This window comes from Elephas maximus, chromosome 17 (genome assembly GCF_024166365.1).
Source record: "Elephas maximus indicus isolate mEleMax1 chromosome 17, mEleMax1 primary haplotype, whole genome shotgun sequence".
Classification (NCBI taxonomy): domain Eukaryota; kingdom Metazoa; phylum Chordata; class Mammalia; order Proboscidea; family Elephantidae; genus Elephas; species Elephas maximus.
Window position 1 is genome coordinate 73447454 of NC_064835.1, and position 21641 is coordinate 73469094.

Below are 21641 nucleotides of genomic sequence, written 5' to 3' on the forward strand. Positions count from 1 at the left end.
GAACCAACTCGAAGGCACCCAACAGCAACAACATTTAGTCAAAACTAAGTATTGGATATTTGCAGAAATTTGTTCATTTTTCTTGTCTACTTACCCATCGTGATAGAGTACTGATGCCATGAAAAGTCATAGAGAACATGAAATTTCAGAGAACATTAATGGTTTTCATTATGTGAGGACTGAAGATGGCAATCACTAGTTTTAACTCTTATTTCCTCATCTAGAAATTCGTAAGTAAATGCCTGTGTGGCAAGTAGGACATCACAATGTATATTTTTGTGGATTTACCAATCCCATTGTAGTATTTCTGTCTAATAAGTACATAGCTAGTTAAAATACTTATACTGGAAGCCTAAATACAGGAATTTGCACTTGAAAGCTTAAGTACTTCTGTCATTGTCCATTTGGATTTTAAAACTAAGAAGTGGCATAGAGTATTATAATTCTGCTTTTCTTTATAGCTATACCCATACTTGAATTCATTCAGATCGAAATCATTTCGGCAAAGAAAATTGCAGTATAAATATCCTGAAATTATTGACCTTAAGTTTTCCCATCTACATTTTTTAAAATCCAATTGCATTTCTTTAACAGTGAAGGGAAGTGCAAGGAGTTAAATGTTTACCATGAGAGAACAACACTGGTAATTACTTTGATTTCAGTTCCTTTTGATGTGCTTTGAGAGGATGAAGGGGTCAGTAATATTATGGCCACGCAAATAGAGAAGGGTTCCTTTTGACGATATTAAAAAAAAATAGCAGAGGATTATTAAAGCATTAACCTTGATTTTAATGGCCTTGGTTGAGTGGTGAGATCACAATTTGGATGAGCCTGATTATTTACTAAATACAATACATAAATGCAACGGGTTCTTAACACCCATTGCACTCTGGCATTATCGCATTACTGCCATCCTTTGTTGCCTTGCAGACAGGAATATGAAAGCAATCTGTCATGTAGTGAGACTGGCTCCAGAAGCATTTCTCTGATAAGAAGACCCCCTGCCCTTTGCTAGTGTCTGGTCCAGTAGGCTTAGCCATGCGCTTAATCCCCAGAAAGTGGTTCGATTATTGCTGACCAGCAATGGCAAGATAGTTTTTTTTTTTCTCTTCCAGGCTATCAACCTTCCATTAATTCCTTAAGCAGAAATACGGTGCAATCTATATTTCCTTGGCATGTGTCACCCAGATGGTGCCGTGCTTATGTTTTCAAATAACCATGTTCCAAAATAACATAGTTTGAATAATAAATTCTACAAATCCTTCCTAAGAAAGAGAAGCATAATTCTCAGAAGCTGCATAAACTTTTACGCACGATGCTGTGGCTTATCCCTTTGATGCAGGATATATGTGCATAGGTCTCCTATATTCTGTAAAGAGATATTTGCCTTGAGTTGCTTTTCCTTTTATTGTTGTCAGTCATTGTTAATGTGTTATGTCTTAAACAGTAGTCAGACACTCTTGGTCAGCAGTACTGAACTTGTCATTTAATACGGCTGGTCTTAAATCCTATGTGTAGGTCGATGCTGTGAAGCAACCATGACTGTACATTTTGGTATTGATTTGAACGGCTAGAGCCAATTCCTCCCTAACTCACATTTTTCCTCTGCTGGAAATGGGGAGAATTTTGAACATACATCTTTTTTATATGTGTCAAATGAATTTGGTAAATTCTGACATATTCTTAAGCCCATCTTTATGTGCATATTTACTTGCATTTACCAATGCTTTAATTTTTGTAACATTTTGAGGACTTTTGCATCTTTTAAGAGATGTTTTCGTATTTTTTTTTTAAACCATTAGATTTCCTATTATGAAATACCTGGTCCAGCAAACAGGACAACAGAGCGCCGTCTAGCTATCAATTGTGTTCAGGATATGGTTATTTGCTGGTGGCCCCTGTACAGTGATGATGCTTGGCCTTGGGCCCCTATTTCTTCTGAGAAGGACAGAGCCAATCTGCTGCTCCTGGGTCATGCTCAAGGAAGGCTAGAGGTAAAGTGAAAACTAATATATGCATTGTTATGAAGAGCAAATAAAATATGATTATTAGTTTTTCTATCCTGAAATAAATGAATAATTTTTTAACTATAATTTATTTTTTCAAACACTGAAAAAAGGAACTTACATATGAAATGGAATCTTAAAAATACCATATCTAGAGGCTAGCCAGACAATTCGAAGGCTGGCTGGGATAGCACAGTGATTAACAGCACAGGCTCCTGGATTCAAACCCTAGCTCTGCTACCCTCCGTCCATGAGTAAGTTTCGAATCTCTATAGGCCACAATTTCATTATTTGAAAACGAACGTTAATGAAGATCAATCCGTTAATAGATGCGTTTAGAGGAGTACCTGCATAGAGTAAACTCTGAAGCACTATTCACGACTGGGATTGTCACTATTATCATTATGAGCACTAACATTCTTGTTTGCTCATGATTTCATGCCCGTTAAAGCTATGTTATCAATCAACCTCTTCAAACTTCAATCAGTCTATTAGTAAACTTTAGTCAAATGCCTATTTTATACAAGACCCTGTAGTGTCAAACCATGGCTGGGACAAGAATATGTAAAGAGTGCTGTAAAACAATGGCCTCCTCACTCCAAGATCCTGTCTTGGACAGGAGCACCAAAAGAGCTAATGAAGAGGGTGAGGACAATAGCCCCAGCCTATCTACTCTTAACTATGGTTCGATTATACATTTACATATGTGAACCTCTGTGTATTTTCAGCTTGTACCAGTACTTTGAGTAGGAAAGTCTCTTCTTTCCTTTTTTTTAAAAGAAAAAAAAAAAAACTTTAAAAGAGCTCCCTCTTTTTTTTTTTTTTTTTTACTTTTTAACTGGGTAAAATAGTATGTTCCTATATTTTCTCTAAATCTGTTATCTTTTTAGGCTTTAAGGAGTATTTCCTAGAAATATTATTCTGAGATACAAGGAATAAATCCAGGTTTTCTCCATCCCTGTCTACCTCTTCTGGTTTTATAAACTTGCAGGATGTCTTTTAAAACTGTAAAGTCTTCATTTATTTTATTTTTAATTCTGTCTCCTTTAGAAACCCTGCCAATCCCCTCTAGATATTTTAGTTTCCTTTTGCTGGAACTTTTCCAATTTGGTGGCAGTGACTAAAACTACTTGTAGTGTCCTGTGCTTGGGTCCCTAGTGATTTTGTGAAGGTAGGGAAGCACTTTGTTTCTTATTCTTGACCATGCCCACCATTTTACTTATCTTCATCCCAGGAGCTCACTGAGTAAAACACTTCATCAAAATGACTTAATGTAACCGAGCTAAGTAGGATTCAATGAAGTGTTCTGTCCTATAAAACAAGTAAAGATCATTAAGTCAGCTGTAAGTTATACATTATACAAATTACCCTTATTTAAATGAATACACTACATGAAATGAGGACTGTGCTAAAAGGATATATATATGGTCTATAGCTAGTGGTGTCATCTAGGTCATTGACTTTGGAGTTGGACGAACTTGGGTTTACCTCTTAGTTGGGCCACATACAGTGAAAACTGGGAGAGCCAGAACTTGACAGCACTGCCTTGTTTTTCCAGGTCTCACATGTTTTCCACTTTTGACAGGGCGCTTACCACTTTTCTATCTCTTTATCAAGAATTCTGCCTCATAGTCCAGCACATCTAGATGGTGCTCAGCTAATACCACTGACTACTTTGACGGGTATCACTATAAAGGGTCCTGGACAGAGCTGGAGAAAAATGTAGAACAAAATTCTAACTCACAAAAAAAGACCAGACTTACTGGTCAGACAGACAGGAGAAACCCCGAGAGTATGATACCCTTTTAACTCGGTGCTGAAGTCACTCCAGAAGTTCACCCTTCAGCCAAAGGTTAGACAGGCCCATAAAACAAAACGAGAGCAAATGGACATACCAGCTCTGGGCAAGGACAAGAAGGCAGGAGGGGACAGGAAAGCTGGTAACTGGGAACCTAAGTCAAGAAGGTGAGAGTATTGACATGTTGTGGGGGTGGCAACCAATGTCACAGAATAATATGGGTATTAATTATTTAATGAGAAACTAATTTGCTCTGTAAACCTTCATCTAAAGTACAATAAAAGAAAAAAAAAAAGAATCCTACCTCATAAACACCCAGTTAACTTTTCCTTCTCTGACAGGTTCCCACCTTATACAGGTTCCGGCTTTCACAGATTTTACTGTATTTTGTGACCTTAATCAAGCTTAATTCCTCTAAGATTCTGCCTGCTTCTAGTCAGTTCTGTGTTCTGTGGCCTTGGGTAGGTCATTTACCTTGTCTGGTGTTAGTTTTCTAATCTTTAAAATGAAGGGTTTAGATGAGATAGGTGCTTATCTGGGTTTCTGAAGCACAGATCTGATTCAGCCATTACCGTGCTCAGATGCCTTCAGTAAATGCCAAAGCCAAACACAGCCTTGGCACTGAAAGGCCCACCTTGACTGGCTCTGACTTACCTTCCCAGTGTTAAACAAATCTATGCTGTGACCAAATGAATTTACTTACTGCCTCGTTAATTTCCCATCTCCTGCATGTTCACACTGGTGGTGTTTCTACCTGAAAGACCCTTCCTTCTCTCTTCCCACATCATTTAGTAGTTACTGAGCTTGAGCACTGTGGATTACATGCTGGGGATTCAAAGATAATAAGAAACACTCTTTGCCTGCAAAGATCTTAGTGTTTACCATGAGAGACAAATATGAAAACGTGTTTAGTGCACTAAAGTGGTAAAGGTGCTATGGGTAGAATATGTGTACCTATACCCATCACCATCATCCCAATTCATAGCGACCCTACGGGACAGTAGAACTGCCCCCCTAGGGTTTCCATGGAATGGCTGGTGGAGTCTAACTGCCAACCTTTTTATTAGCAGTCCATCTCTTAACCACTGCACCAACTGCCCCCCATAGAGTTTCCAAGGAGCGCCTAGTGGATTTGAACTGCTGACCTTTTGGTTAGCAGCGGTAGCACTTAACCACTACGCCACCAGGGTTTCCTGATTCTACTTAGAGAGATGGTAAGGACTGAAGATTAAAGAGGTTTCATAATGTGCTCAAATATGAGATTGGTACACAATTTTACTTTCTTTTATTATTCCTTTAAGGCTTGACATCAAGGTTTTCCTAGCCCCGTGGAGTGATATGACTTGTTTTTTCTTTTCCTCCTATCTGAAACACTACCAGGAAGGAAGGTGGTGAAACTCATCTGTAAAATGCCTGTGTATGGTGTCTTTCAAAGAGGGTAGATTTTTCATCCCTGATTCCATTTTTTAAGGATTGTTTGTTTGGGAGGATTTTTATTTTTTCCTTGAGTTGTTTTTTTATAATTTGTATTTCTAGAAAATTACCCATTTTATATAAATATTTTGTCCTATAGGATCACTATGAGTTGGAATCGACTCAACGGCCCTGGATTTGGGTTTTTGTGTATATTTTCATAAAGTTGTGTGTGATATTTGCACAGGATTTTTTATTCAACACCGATTTTGTATTTAGTGATCCCTTTCTCAATACTGATATATGAAGATATATAATTCATTTTTGGGGGAAATAACTTTTGTCTTAGAATTTGGGCTTCTGGTCATTTTATCAAATTAAACTTTTGGAAAAATATGTAAAGATTTATTTTTCAGATCCTTATGTGAACTTTGGTATGCAAAAGGTGAATATTTTTGGAAGAAATATCTGGGGAAATAATTGTTTTTCTTTTTTGTTTGTGGAGACATAAGTATCTTTAACTATGAATTGTAGCGAATATTTCAAAATATCATGAGCTAAAACCACCAGTCTATAAAAACAGTGTTCAGGCATATCTCTTTTAATTTTTTTTTAATAGTGGCCAATGGTCTTCTTGAACTAATCATCAGAATAAAACATACACTGTGCTATAAAATTCTAAAATTCAAACTAAAATAATAGCAGCCCCATAGAGGGAAAATGTAATCCTTGAATCTATGAAAGTATGGAATTTTAAAAAGCATTTCCTATCCTGCTTTAATCAGAACAGATAATAAGCTTTTCTTTGGACAGTGGCAGGATTCTAGAGCAGTGGTTTCTAGCCTTGGCAGCACAGTACGGTCACCTGGGGAGCTTTTACAAAGAGGGCAATCCAGACAGAATCGGTGATGGCGGGTAGGGAGAGTGCATCTATATTCTTTCAAAGGTTCCCTAGGTGATTCTCATATGCATTCTAATTGGGTATCACTGCTTTACAGCAAACTTAAAAAAAAAATTTTTTTTTAAGGCAGGCTTTTTTTGTTTTTGTTTTTTTTGCATAACAGACCATGGAAAGGATAAAGCCCACATACTGAACCAAATGAGAGTTTTAACAGTAGATTCTAAGTAGAAAATTGGCTTACCAAGCACCAGAAAAAAAAAAAAAAGAAAAAGAAAACAAAGGGAACATAGAAATAAGCTCTCTGTGACTGCATTATCTGTCTTTCAGAGGAGGAACGTTTTAAAATTTATTTTATGGATATTAGAAAACTGTGGGTCTAATTTCACACCATGAAGCTCTAAACAACAACAACAAAAAAATTTTTTTTAAACAACAGTATGTCTTAATTAGAAGCACAGAGAGTTATGTAGTCTAACAAAAAAATTCTGTTTTAAAAATATACAATGGATAATGTGCAGAAAAAAAATTTTATCAATAAATTCATTTGAAATGTATTTAATAATTGTGTAGCTTATCACATATAATATAGTAGTCATTTTTATTTAAATTTCTACACCCTCTTCATACTTCCTTTTGGAATGTTATTACCATCATCCTATAATTATTTTATTCATTCAGTTTGTCAGTAATGTGATGACAACTCAATTTTTCTTTCCTTTGCTTTGTATTTGACCAGGAATTTAACTTTTTAGCTGTAATGGATTTAATAATGTTTTCTGAATATTGTGCTCATTTCAAGGTATCTTACTTAGAAAAGACCACCTGAATTTATCCAATTAATCAAAAATACATAAGCAGAGTTATTAAGCCTTAAAAACTGTGGGCATGGGTTAGGAAATTTGATAATCTCAGAAAGATCATGTTTCCCCATAATAATTAAAAACTATTTTTGCAGTGATTTGCATGAATAGCAACTAATGGGGAAGTAAAAATGTGACCAACTTTTAATATAGTGTAATTTGAAAAAAGAAGCACTCAGAAAGCATTGTAAATCCATCCCACTAAAAAAAAAAAACTAGAAAGCCAAAATATTTAAGAAACACCTCTTCCCCCAAAAATGCGTACTGCTGTAATAGCTCTCAACCAAATAACAAAGATAATGTCCCTATTTTAGGGATGCTATTTTATTTCAGTCTCTTTATTATAAAATAAAACACACATAAAGAAAACCACACAAAATAAATGTCTAGTTTAATGAGTTACTATAAGAAAAACAGAGCCCTGGTGGTATAATGGTAAAGAGCTTGGCTCTTAACCAAAAGGTCGGCAATTCGAATCCACCAGCTGCTCCTTGGAAACCTATGGGGAGGTCCTACTCTGTCCCATAGGGTCACTGTGAGTCAAAACCAACTGAACAGCAACAGGTTTGGTTTGTTTTTTAATAAGAAAAACACTCTTGAAATTTTGCCAGAGCTTAACCCAGAGGCACTTCCATGTGCTGTGCCACAACTCAGTCCCTTACCTGCCCCCCAAAAACCACTGCTGTGATTTGTAATATCTTATGTATCTATTTACTCATACTCATAGCAACCGTGAGTCAGAATCAGCTCAACAGCCGCGGGTTTGAGGTTTTTTTTTTTTTTTAATGTACCTTTTTAGTTTTCAGAACCTAAGTGTGCATCACCATGAATCATATTTTAAATGTTGCCATTTAACACATTTTTGTTTGTCTTAAATCTCTTTTAATCTACAAATTTCCCCTCCATCCCTTTCTTTTCCTTAAAACTTACATGTTGAAACTGTAGTTTCTGACAGTGTGGATTTTGTTACTTACATAATCATGACCCACTTCAACATGCTTCTCTGCCCTTCCTTAGTTTTGCAAGCTAGTAGTTGGATCTGGTGGCTTGAGCAGACTCATGTTCAGGGTTTTTTGTCAGACCTTATCTAGGTGATGGTATGCTCTGGAGGTGCAGTTTGAATCCACCAGCTGCTCCCTGGAAACCCTATGGGGCAGTTCTACTCTGTCCAATAGGGTCGCTGTGAGTCAAAATTGACTTGACAGCAACAGGGTTTTTTTTTTTTAATATGTTCTTTCATCAGGAGGCACGTAATACCAGTTTCTCTTTCTTTCTCTCTCGTCTCTTTTTGGTGTTAGCAGCTATTGATGCTGAATGCCTAGATTCATTAGCTATTAGGGTTGCAATATGGTAATATTCTAATCCTATCATTTCTTTTTCATTTATTAGATGGAATACTTTTGTAAAGAAACACTTCTACTCATCTACTATTTGTTTACTCAGTGGTTGGATTTATAGGCGGAATAAAATGCCTTATTTTTATCCTTAATTTACCAGTTTTCAAGATAATGAATGGTTCTCTCTCACCTTCTGAATGTGACCAATTTTTTTTTTAATACTTTATTGTCTTTTTAGAGGAAATTTACATATCAGATTAGGTTCTCATTTAACAATTTCTGTACATATTATTCAGTGACGTTGGCTACACTTTTCACAATGTGTCAGCATTGTCACTATTTCCATTCTGATTGTTCTGTTTCCATTAATCTAGCTTCCTTGACCCCCTTACCTTCTCATCTTTCTTGTTGTTGTTAGGTGTTGTAGAGTTGGTTCCGACTTATAGCGACCCTATGTACAACTAAATGTAACACTGCCTGGTCCTGCACCATCCTCATGATCATTGTTATGCTTGAGCCCATTGTTGCAGCCATTGTGTCAATCCATCTCCTTGAGGGTCTTCCTGTTTTTCAGCTGACCCTCTACTATACCAAGTGTCTTAGGCTGGGTTCTCTAGCGAATCACAACCAGTAAAGCATATAAATACCTAGAGAGAGAGATTTATATCAAGAAAACAGCTCACATGACTGTAGAGGCTGGAACATCCCAAGTCCATGGATCAGGATAGAGGCCTCTCCCAGCTCTCACAGCTGTGGAAGCTGGTGGACCCAAGATCGGCAGGTCAGAGAGCAGGGTGCCCACTCACAGGCTATGAAGGTTGACAAATTCCGCAATCAGCAGGCAAGACTGCAAGGTTTCTCCTGATTCACCTAGCTTCAGGGGCTGGTGAATCCAAGATTGGCAGATCGAGGAGCAGGACTCTTGCTCGCAGGCTGTGAAGATCAATGACTCCCAAGGTCAACAGGTAAGCTGCTAGCTCAAGTCCCAAGAACCAGAGGTCAGATGATAAAAGACAGCTGCTGAATCCAGAACAAGCCAGGAGTGTTGGCAAGGTGAGCAGGAAGGAAGTAAGCGGTGAAGGGTGGAGAGATGAAGGATGAGTGGGTGGTGAGCCACCACAGGTCCTGCCCCACCAATACCACTCAGCAAAGTCTATCATGGGGGTGATCATATATCAAAGTTCAACACGTAAGTGATCAAAACATTACACAACTGCCAAAACACTGAGAATTATGACCCAGCCAAGTTGACACACAATCGTAACTATCACACCAAGCATGATGCCCTTCTCCAGGGACTGGTCCTTCCTGATAACATATCCAAAGTATGTGAGATAAAGTCTTGTTTGCCTCACTTCTGCAGAGTATTCTTCCTTATTCATTGTCCAGCTTTCACATATATATGAGGTAATGGAAAACACCATGGCCAGCTTCTGGTCAACATGGCACCATAGGCAGAAGCACTGCGCCGTCCCTCCACAGCAAAGATCCGAAAAACTAAGTAAAACAAAGAAAACATCAGTCCTGGAACCTGAAGTGTCAAATGAAGAGACAACTCAGCCAAACACCAAATGGAATAAGAAACTGACAGAGAACAGAGAGCAAGGAGAGGTACGTGTGGAGGTGCCCTATCAGCGAACGCAGCACGGATTTGCCAACTTGGACTCCTTCCGGAGATAGGTGGAAAGGGAGCACGGGAAAAGAGCTTCATGGAGCTCCCAGCAGGAGATGGAGTAGCCAGTAACCAGCGATGCGTGCTTTCCCACTCTCCATCCTCTCCCTACTGCTCTACCTCCGTGCGTCTTGGCTGGCAATGGTGACTCGGCCAGCCGGGAAGTGCAGTGTTCGTACCACTTGTATATGCCCCACCCACATCAGAGATTGGTGGACAGGGAGTACAGGAAAGCAGCTTCACGAAGTTCCCAGCAAGAAACAGAGCACCCAGTAACCAGTGATATACACTCTCCTAAACCCCACCCTTCCTCCCCCTACCCAGTCAGCCTCCTCTGCTTCCCATTGGCCTCTGTCTCTTGGCCAGGAGGCAACTGCTTCAGCTCTGGGCTGCTTGGATTCACCCCGCCCACACTGGCCAGCTCCCTGAGTGCCATTTGTCTGTTGCTGCTATTGCTTTTTTCCGTTTCTTTTGGTTCCTTCCGTGCCTCTCACCACCTCCCCCTCCTTTCTCTCAAACACCTGGCTCCATGTGCCATCTTTGCATCTTCTTCAAAGGCTGTGAAGTGCTGCTGGACTGGGGAACCACTCACCTGGCCTGTGACACCACTCCGGTGGGATCCCTGGGGCTTTTTGTTTGTTTCCTTGCCTTGTTTTATTTTGCTTTGTACTGTTTTGTTTGTTTGTTTTCTTTTTCTTTTCGTGGCTTGGAAGCCCCTTCTAGCCAGGCTGCACTGCACAGCTTAGGAGCCACTTCCCCAGTCTGTGCAGCTGCATTGGTGGAACCCCTGGGGCATTACTTTTTTTCTTTCTTTTTTTTTTTTTTTTTCCTTTCTGTCTTTCTTCATTTCTCAGTTCTTGTTTCTCTATACTTACCTCATTTTCCTGTCTCCTGAATACCTGGTGCTGTGCAACATCTATACCCCCTCTAGCCAGGCTATGCTGAGCAGCCTGGAAGCCACTTCCCCAGTCTTTGCAGTTGCACCAGGGAAATCCCTGGGGGCTTTTCTTTTTTTCCAAATTTTTATCTATTTTTTTCTTTTTCCTTCTTTTATTTTCTTTCCTTTTTGTTTTTCTCCATTTCTCATCTCTCCACACCAATGGCAAGCTCCCTTAACACTCTTTTTATTTTTTGGGGGCTCCTGTTTCTCTCTCCTCTTTCCTATGTCCATATTATCTCCATACATCACAGCCTTCCCTGTCTTTCCTGCCTACCTGCACCATGCACTGAACATCACACCCCCAAGCAGCACAGGCATGGACTACCGGAACCTGCCCAGAACTAATTCCCGACCCACCTTGTCGGCCCTAGTACATGCCATGAACAACCCATCCCAGCCCCTCTCCTTCAGCTGGACCTTCCCTGCTGCACCAATGGCCCTGCTTATTGGACAAGGAGGTGAAAAGTATCATGACCACACATGAGTAAACAACAAAGAACACACAGGCTGCCTGCTCAGACATGACCAAATAAAAAAGCAGGGCAAAACAAACAGATCTACAATCAAAAAAAGAAAATAACTGTTGAATGTCCTGAAGACACAGGCAATATTAAAACATAAAAAAACAGGACAGGATGGTTCCGGTAGGCATCCAAAATTAAACACCACATGACTTTCCAGTAGAAGAAAAGGCACTACAACTACCTGACAGGGAATTCAAATCTCTAATATTCAGAGCTATCCAAGAGTTGAAGCAAAAAGCAGGCAAAAATGAGGGAAAAAATAGACAAATTCATGGAAAAGGCAGACAAATTCATGTAAAATACAGACCAAAAAATGGAAGAATTCAGGAAAATAATGCAGGAACAAAATGCCAAAATAAATTCACAACTAGAAATCATACAAAAACAACTAGAAATCCAAAAGATAAATAAGATTTCAAAAATGAACAGTGTCATACAAGGGCTGAGGAGCAGTTGTGAAATGATGGAAGACAGGATCAGCGAAATTGAAGACAAACACTTGGCTACGACTCTGTTTGAGGAAAAATTAGAAAAAAAGAACAAAGAAAAATGAAGAAACCCTGAAAATTATGTTGGATACAATCAAAAGCAAAAATTTACGAGTGATTGGAGTTCCAGAACAGGGGGAGAAAGCGGAAAACAGAGAAGATCATTGAAGAATTGCTGACAGAAAACTAGGAGGCACAGAAGAAACCAAAAGAAATGGAAAAAAGCAACTCTATCAACAGAAAAAAAAAAAAAATGGAAGGAATACACAGAGTCATTATACCAAAAAGAATTAGTCAATGTTCAACCATTTCAAGAGGTGACATATGATCAGGAACCAATGGTACTGAAGGAAGGAGTCCTACCTGCTCTGAAGGCATTGGCGAAAAACAAGGCTCCAGAAATTGATGGAATATCAATTGAGATGTTTCAACAAACAGATGCAGCACTGGAGGTGCTCACTTGTCTATGCCAAGAAATATGGAAGACAACTTCCTGGCCAACTGACTGGAAGAGATCCATATTTATGCCTATTCCCAAGAAAGGTGATCCAACTGAATGTGGAAATGATAGAACAATATCATTAATATCACACTCAAGCAAAATTTTGCTGAAGATCATTCAAAAATGGATGCAGCAGTATATCAACAGAGAATTGCCAGAAATTCAGGCCAGTTTCAGCGGAGGACATGGAACCAGGGATATCGTTGCTGATGTCAGAGGGATCCTGGCTGAAAGCAGAGAATACCAGAAGGATGTTTACCTGTGTTTTATTGACTATGCAAAGGCATTTGACTGTGTGGATCATAACAAATTATGGATAACATTGTGAAGAATGGGAATTCCAGAACACTTAATTGTGCTCATGAGGAACCTTTACATAGATCAAGAGGCAGTTGTTCGGACAGAACAAGGGGATACTGATTGGTTTAAAGTCAGGAAAGGTGGGTGTCAGGGTTATATTCTTTCACCATACGTATTCAATCTGTATGCTGAGCAAATAATCCGAGGAGCTGGACTGTATGAAGAAGAACAGGGCATCAGGATTGGAGGAAGACTCATTAACAACCTGCGTTATGCAGATGACACAACCTTGCTTGCTCAAAGTGAAGAGGACTTGAAACACTTACTAATGAAGATGAAAGACCACAGCCTTCAGTATGGATTGCACCTCAACATAAAGAAAACAAAAATCCTCACAACTGGACCAATGAGCAACATCATGATAAACAGAGAAAAGATTGATGTTGTCAAGGATTTCATTTTACTTGGATCCACAATCAACATCCATGGAAGCAGCAGTCAAGAAATCAAAAGATGCATGGCATTGGGTAAATCTGCTGCAAAGGACCTTTTAAAGTGTTGAAGAGCAAAGATGTCACCTTGAAGACTAAGGTGGGCCTGACCCAAGCCATGGTATTTTCAGTTACCTTATATGCATGTGGAAGCTGGACAATGAATAATGTAGAACAAAGAAGAATTGATGCCTTTGAATTGTGGTGTTGGCGAAGAATATTGAATATACCATGGACTGCCAAAAGAACGAACAAATCTGTCTTAGAAGAAGTACAACCAGAATGCTCCTCAGAAGCAAGGATGGCGAGACTGCGTCTTACACACTTTGGACATGTTGTCAGGAGGGATCAGCCCCTGGAGAAGGACATCATGCTTGGCTGAGTACAGGGTCAGCGAAAAAGAGGAAGACCCTCAAGGAGGTGGATTGACACTGGCTGTAACAATGAGCTCAAGCATAACAATGATTTTAAGGGTGGCTCAGGACCAGGCAGTGTTTTGTTCTGTTGTGCATAGGGTCGCTTAGAGTTGGAACAGACTCCACGGTACCTAACAACAACAACAACAACATCAACATACAAATGGCACTCAGGGAGCTGGCCAGTGTGGGTGGGGTAAATCCAAGTGGCCTGGGCCAGAAGCCAAGAGACTGCGGCTGCCGACAGGAAGCAGAGGAAGCCCAGAGGAGAGGGAAGAGGGTAGGGATTTGGAAATTGTGTATCGCTGGTTATAGGGTGCTCTGTCTCCTAATGAGAACTTCGTGAAGCTGCTTTCCCATTCTCACTGTTTGCTGATCTCTGATGTGGGTGGGGTTAATCCAGGCAGCATGGACGGTGCACTTCCCAGCTGGCCAAGCGACAGCTGCCAGTCAGGAAGCACGGAGGTAGAGTAGTGGGGAGAGGGTGAGGGGTGGGAAAGCATGTATCACTGGTTACCAGGTGCTGTGTCTCTTGCTGGGAGCTCTGTGAAGCTGCTTTCCTGTGCTCCCTGTCTGCCGATCTCCAACAGGAGTCCAAGTTTGTGAACCCATGCTGTTAGCTAATAGGGGACCTCCGCACGTATCTCTCCTTGCCCTGTGTTCTCTGTCAGTTTCTTATTCCATTCGGCGCTTGGCTGGGTTCTTTATGTCTTCATTTGACACTTCAGGTTCCAGGACTGATGTTTTCTCTGTTTTACTTAGTTTTTCGGGTCTTCGCTATGGAGGGACGGCGCGGTGCATCTGTCTGTGGTGCCATGTTGGCTGGAAGTCCGAAAAGTTTCAAATTCTTGATCATGAAGTTCGCAGAGGGTAGTGATGAACATGGAGTCCTGATAGCACAGTGGTTAAGAGCTCAGCTGCTAACCAGAAGGTTAGCAGTTTGAATCCGCCAGCTGGTCCTTGGAAATCCTGAGGAGGAGGGGAGTGGTACTACTTTGTTCTGTAGGGTCTCTGTGAGTCAGAATTGACTCGACAACAACAGGTTTGGTCTTTGGTTTTTTAATTAGAAGCATGCCTCTGGAGGAACCATGGTAGCATAGTGGTTATGAGCTCAGCTGCTTACCAAAAGATGGGGAGTTCGAATCCACCAGCCACTTCTTGGAAACTATGGGGCAGTTTTATTCTGTTGTACAGGGTTGCTATGGGTTGGAGTCAGCTCCACCGCAACCGTTGGTCTTTGGTTTTTTAATAATGAGCATGCCTCATGGAGGAGTCCTGGTTGCACAGTGGTCAAGAGCTCAGATGCTAACCAAAAGGTTGGCAGTTTGAATCCACCAGCCAGTCCTTGGAAACCCTGTGGGGCAGTTCTACTCTGTACTACAGGGTCACTATTAGTTGGAATCGACTCAACAACAATGTTTTTTTTTTTTTTTTCCTCTTTATGGAAGGTACAAGTAACCTTGATTGGTTATGTGAGTGTCAGGAGCCAGGGGCCATTCTTTTTAGAGTTTTTTTCTCTCTTTCTGCTTTTCTTCAGGGCATTGTCACTTAACATTTCTTCCTTCATCACACACCATATTTTTCGTGCCTTTATCTTAGCGTCATATCTTGACCTCGATCATCTCCTGAGTAGTACTTCAATCTAAGTTCATTTTGGAAAGAAAAACTAGCTACATAAATATGAGAGGTGGCTTCATCTGTGCAAGTTTGGTTTTTAAAGAACTATTATTTCTTTGTGTTTTGCATTAATAATTTTGGATTTGATGTTTTTAGCTTCTTATTTTTAAGTGCTACACTAACAGAATGTCTTACAACCAGAAAATGAATTAACACTTTTTTCATAAAGTTCTTCAGTCGGTAGAGCATGCTTTGATAATTTTAAAAGGCTGCTGAAAACTCAGGTATAACATTTCATTTTCATTATCTTGGTCTATGACATTAACATTTTCCTAGAAGACTTGAATGAATGAATTTTCTTCCCCTATGTCTCATTACCACAGTTTATCTGAGTCCATTTTTATTGATGATTATCTGTTTCTCCGTACTTTTTAATACAAAATTTCTTACTGCAGAATTCCAGTTGAAATCTCAGTCCACTTTTCCTTTCAGTTAAAAACAGAACTACTATCACATTTAGGTAACATCTGAGTATATTTCTCTCTTCTTGATTGACCTAAATGTTGGCCCTAAGTGTCTGTGCTGTGTCGGTCAAATTATTTATAGGCTTTTTCTGTGTAGATTTACTGTCACTGTGTATTTATTCTGGCTCCTCGTTTTATTTTATTGTAGTACAAGATACCTTTACTGTGGCAGAGTACATATTTGTTATTTTCATACACTGAAATGTTTCTTTTATTTTAATCGTATTGGTTATCTTTAAAAATCACATTATTTTGCATTTAAATAAATTTAAAATCCTGCAATTGGGAAATTTATGTCTTATCTTTCAAATATATTCAATCAATAATGTTTATTGAGTCACTACTTTTTACCAAGTTCAGTGGTAAATATTGTACAGAAATTAAATCATTATAATATTAACTTCCAAGCTACATCTTTTCTGTGTTTAAAATTATTTTCCGCATTTACAGTCCACAATGAAATATCACCCTTGCATTCTAAATAACCAAATTTGAATTTTATTTACTATCAGTATTTTTCATCCTTTTTGATGTCTTGCGTCCTTGCCTATAAATCCATGGCTTTCTCTTCAGAAGCTGCAGTTCTGAGACGCTAACTTGCCCAAGATCACAGAACTGTCTATTGCCAAAACAAGGATTCAAACCCCTTTTTGTGCTTCCTCTACTGTGCATTGTTGCTGTGGCTGTTATAGATGGTTGAGTCTGACTTGGAATTAAATTCCAAACCTATGTAATTAAAATACTATTTTAGACATACAGGTATTTTTTTAAAGAGGCTGTCTTTCCCCCCATTTAACAGACTTCGGGCCTTTGTCAAATAACAGCTGCTCATTGTGGATGGATTACTCTCTGGATTCTGAATTCCGTTCCATTGGCCTCTGTATCTGTTGTTGTACCAGTACCAGGCTGTTTTGACTACTGTGGTAGTATAAATAGTATGTTCTAAAATCAGGTAGTGTGAGGCTTTCCACTTTGTTCTTCTTTTTCAGTAATGCTTTACTTATCTGAGGCCTTTTTCATTTCCATATGAAGTTGGTGATTTCTTTCTCCATTTCATTAAAAAATGTCATTGGAATTTGGGTCAGGATCGCATTGTATCCATAGATCACTTTGGGTAGAATGGACATTTTTACAATGTTGAATCTTCCCATCCATGAGCAAGGTATGTTTTCCCACTTATGTAGGTCTCTTTTGGTTTCTTGCAGTAGTGTCTTATAGTTTTCTTCGTATAGGTCTTTAACATCTCTGGTTAGATTTATTCCTAAGTATTTTATCTTCTTGTGGGTTATTGTAAATGATATTGATTTGGTGATTTCCTCTTTGATGTTCTCTTTGTTGGTGTAGAGGAATCCAACCGATTTTTGTATGTTTATCTTGTATCCTGTTTCAGTAGTTTTCTTGAGGATTCTTTAGGGTTTTCTGTGTATAAGATCACGTCATCTCCAAATAGATTCCTTTAACTCTTCCTTACCAATTTGGATGCCATTTATTTCTTTATCTAGACTAATTGCTCTGCCTAGGACCTCCAGCACAATGTTGAATAAGAGTGGTGATAAAAGCCATCCTTGTCTGGTTCCCGTTCTCAGGGGGAATGCTGTCAGACTCTCTCCATTTAGGATGATGTTGGCTGTTGGCTTTGGACATACAGGTATTTTGGATGTTATCATTTTATTTTGAGTCATATGAGTTTGACTGTCTTTTCTTGACATAATACTATTTTCAAAAGAATCCATAAAACACCATAAAAGAAACTTAAGTTTTCATTTTATCCTTTTCTGTGTAAAACCAAACCAAACCCAGTGCTGTCGAGTCGATTCTGACTCATAGCATATATAGGCAGATGCAAAAACTAGAAATAATATTTTGCATCTTTATAGTTTTTGTTTTAAGGAGATAGTTTGCTTTTTTATTTGGTTCATTTTAGAGATGTTTTTACATTACATTTATAAAACATGCTATTTATTTTCATTACAGCTCACTCAATCCAAGAACGGAGTCTCTTTAAAAGAGGTTAGCCTATTTAAGAACACATGCAAACCTCCTCAATCATACGAAACACAGCTGCCTGTATTAGTCACTATTTGACAAATGTAGCTCGGCCCAAGCTTCTTTCTTTCTCCCCCACAAGGTTAGCAGGCTCCATTGTCATTTGAATATTTTGTCTCTCAGTCCCTTCACCTTTTTCTCACTATTCTCCCCTCTGTGGAGATCTTTCACCGCAATTAAGGATCTCATTGCCCGGTTGTTCTTCTCATTCCCTCTCTCTGATCACATGGGGGAGAGCCAATACATTCATAAACTTCCTGTGCTTGTGAGGCAGTGTGCCCTGCAGAAACCTTGGTTTTTAGAGTCAGACAGACCTGGATTCAGACTGCAGCTCTATCTCATTACTTTTGAGACCAAGGGCAACTTATACCATCTCTCTGACTCTCCTTTTCCTTATCTCTTGAATGTAGCCATGAATTTTAAATACCAAATTTGGACTTTATTTGGTGTTAATGGCTTTCATCCTTTTTGTTATCTTGTACCCTTTCTATCTTTGGAATATTGAGAAGATAAAATAAGACAGTGTATAAAAAGTGATTAGCAAGTACTCTATTTTATTTTTATTATCGATGGACTTATTCTTTCCTGAAACTTTTGCACACTAAAGTGTTATTTAATCTTTAAACTTTTATAGTATCTTTAATTATGACACGCAGGACTTTTTCCTCCCTTAAGTGAATTCCAGCGATCAATAACCAGGTGGACATTTAGTTGGGACAGCAGATGAGCCACTGACCTAGGCTAGCATTTTAGAGTTATCTGGGATTGGTAGTAGGAGAAGCGATGCAATGGCGGGCCACAGAAGGTCTCCATCTGATCTATGGTCTTATTCTCTTTTTCCATTTCTCTTGGTGAAACTACTAAGCCTATTGGAGGAGTCTCACAAACTGTTAAAACTGAGAAACCCTGGGACCCTTTTCCCTGGACCTTGAGACCAACTTGCCCTTGGCCTAGACTGCTACCTGGCTGGGCCCCTCCTTTTGGGCTGTCCCTCTGTAAGTACAGGCCCTACTCAACATCACTGGCCTCTCAGTTACCTGTCCTAAGTCTTCTTTCGTAAAAATGTAAGCTTTCTACAATATGATATTTGGCCAGTGTTATGTTTGTTTTTTGAATTCATGGTTTAAAAAAGTTTTTTGCACACCTGTTACCAGCACAATTTTGAGCTAGCTGCTATGCAAGATATAAAAAAGGTGTAAAATACATGAAATGGTTCCTGTTATTAAGCCTACAGTAAAAAATGAGGGCATATAACTGAAAGTCAGAAGCAAATAGGAGGCAGAGTGTTACAGGAGAGGTATTGGCTGAGCTAGGGCTGGGAAGGTGCTGTAGGGGTAGGATCAAAGTGGGATGAGATACCACTCAGCTGGAAGGAATCTGGAAAACTGGGATAGCATTTGGTCTAGTTTTTCAAAGGTGAATATGTTGTTATTAGGTGCTGTCGAGTCAATTCTGACTCGTATTGACCCTGTGCACAACAGAACAAAAACACTACCTGGACCTGTGCCACCCTCACAATTGCTGCTATGCTTGTGCCCATTGTTTCAGCCACTGTGTCAATCTATCTTGGTGAGGGTCTTCCTCTTTTTCCCTGACCCTCTACTTCACCAAGCATGGTGTTCTTCTCCAGGGACTGATCCCTCCTGACAACATGTCCAAAGTATGTAAGATGTAGTCTTGCATTTCCTTGCTTCTAAGGAGCATTCTGGTTGTACTTCTTCCAAGACAGATTTGTTTGTCCTTTTGGCAGTCCATGGTATATTCAATATTCTTCACCAACACCACAATTCAAAGGTGTCAGTTTTTCTTCGTTCTTCCTTATTCATTGTCCAGCTTTTGCATACATGTGATGCGATTGAAAATATCATGGCTTGGGTCAGGCGCACCTTATTCTTCAAGGTGACATCTTTGCTTTTCAACACTTTAAAGAGGTCTTTTGCAGCAGATTTTCCCAATGGAATGTGTCTTTTGATTTCTTGAATGCAGCTTCCATGGGTGTTGATTGTGGATCCAAGTAAAATCAAATCCTTGACAACTTCAGTCTTTTCCCTGTTTATCATGATGTTATTTATTGGTCCAGTTATGAGGATTTTTTTTTTTCTTTATGTTGAGGTGTAATCCATACTGAAGGCTATGGTATTAAAAAAAAAAAAAAAAAACCCAAACCTGTTGCCCTTGAGTTGATTCCAACTCATAGCGACCCTATAGGACAGAGTAGAAATGTGACTGTATCAGTGAAAAGTGTAGATTTTAGGCAGAGGATATGGGTGAAGTTATAGAGCTGGGAAAATGCAGGGCAGGTTTTAGTTTGAACTCAAAGTATGTGAGGGAATACTGTAGAGGATAGCACTAGAAGAATTTGTAAGTCAGATCAGGCCTTCCCCCTTCAAAACTTGCTTATGGCTTCTTATCTCAGAGAAAAAGCCAGTTCCTGTGAGTCGGAATCGACTCTACAGCAACAGATTTGGTTTTGGTTTTGGGTAATGGCCTGGCTTGTGGTTAAGCACTCGGCTGCTAACCAAAAGGCTGGTGGTTTGAACCCATCAGCCACTTTGTGGGAGAAAGATGCGGCAGTCTGTTCCCATAAAGATTACAGCCTTGGAAACCCTATGGGGCAGTTCTACTCTGTTCTGTAAGGTCACTATGAGTCAGAATAGACTCAATGGCAATGGGTTTGGTTATAGTGGCCTATAAACTACTACACAACCTTCATGACCACCCCCACCACAGTTTCCCTCCACTGTCTTCCTTGCTTACCCTTCTCTAGCCACATTGGCTCCTGTTGTTCCTTGACAGTGCCAAGCAGGCTCCTGCCTCTCCTCCCAGATGCCTTCGTGGCTCACCCCTCCTCACTTCCTTCAGATCACCTTCGTCAGTGAAGCCTTTCTTGACTCAGTATCACATAACCTCCTACTTCTGCCACACCCCCTTTCGCTTACCTTGCTTTATTTTTTCCTCATAGTACTTATTCTATATTCTTGCCTATTTATTGCCTTGTCTTCTGCAAGGGAGAGAATTTACTCACTGCTGTATCCCCAGCACCCAGGGCAGTGCCTGGCACATAGCTGGTGATCAAAATTTTGTCAGTCAAGAGAAGAAAAATGAGAGCACGAAAGAGTGTGTGAGTGAGAAAAGGGGTTGGGTATGGATCCTACAGGATCTTGGGTTCCAGGCGGGGGAATAAAAATTAAACTCATTAGTCAGTGGGTAGCCATTGAAGGGCTTGAACAGGGAAGCTAGAGCAAAAGCATGTAGTTTCATGAAGATTAGTTTGGCAATGATGTGTAGGATGAATATTTTAAAAAGGGATATTGACCCTCCTCCCCACTCCCCGATCCAGCACTCCTGAAAATAGCTGTATGTATTTTGTTTTTAAATAACTTTTTTATTTTGAAATAGTTTGACTTAATAGAAGTTGGTAAAAATAAAATAGCAAATTCCTTTCATGTACCCTTCCCCCAGCTCCCCCTCATGATGTCTTATACAACCACACTAAACTACATTGTCAAATTCAGGAAAAGGACCTTGGTACAATACTATTAACTCATGTGTGCCTTATTCAGACTTCATCAAATTTTACGTGCTTTATTTTATATATATAGTTTTATGAAATTTTATCACGTGTGTATTGTTTTCAGTTGCCATTGAGTTAGTTCTGACTCATGGTGACCCCAAGTGTGCAGAGTAGAACTGCACTCCATAGTGGATTAAAGGCTGTGACCTTTTGGAGGCCTTATTTCTGAAGTACCTCTGGGTGGGTTTGAACTGCCAACCTTTTGGTTAGTAGTGCAGCACTTAACCATTTG

The 21641-nt window shown here is 39.6% G+C and overlaps 1 protein-coding gene across 14 annotated transcripts in view; it reads left to right on the top strand.

The window, feature by feature from the left end:
• The window catches only part of WDPCP (WD repeat containing planar cell polarity effector), a 399715-nt gene that overhangs the window by 146026 nt on the left and 232048 nt on the right, over window positions 1–21641 (top strand). For all 14 annotated transcript variants that reach the window (XR_007513554.1, XR_007513555.1, XM_049856218.1 and 11 more), the window contains exon 9: window positions 1803–1994. Coding sequence is in view for 12 of the 14 variants with exons in the window: in XM_049856218.1 (XP_049712175.1) it covers window positions 1803–1994 (192 nt within the window). In the remaining 2 variants the exon portion in view is untranslated. The remainder of the gene's footprint in view (window positions 1–1802; window positions 1995–21641) is intronic.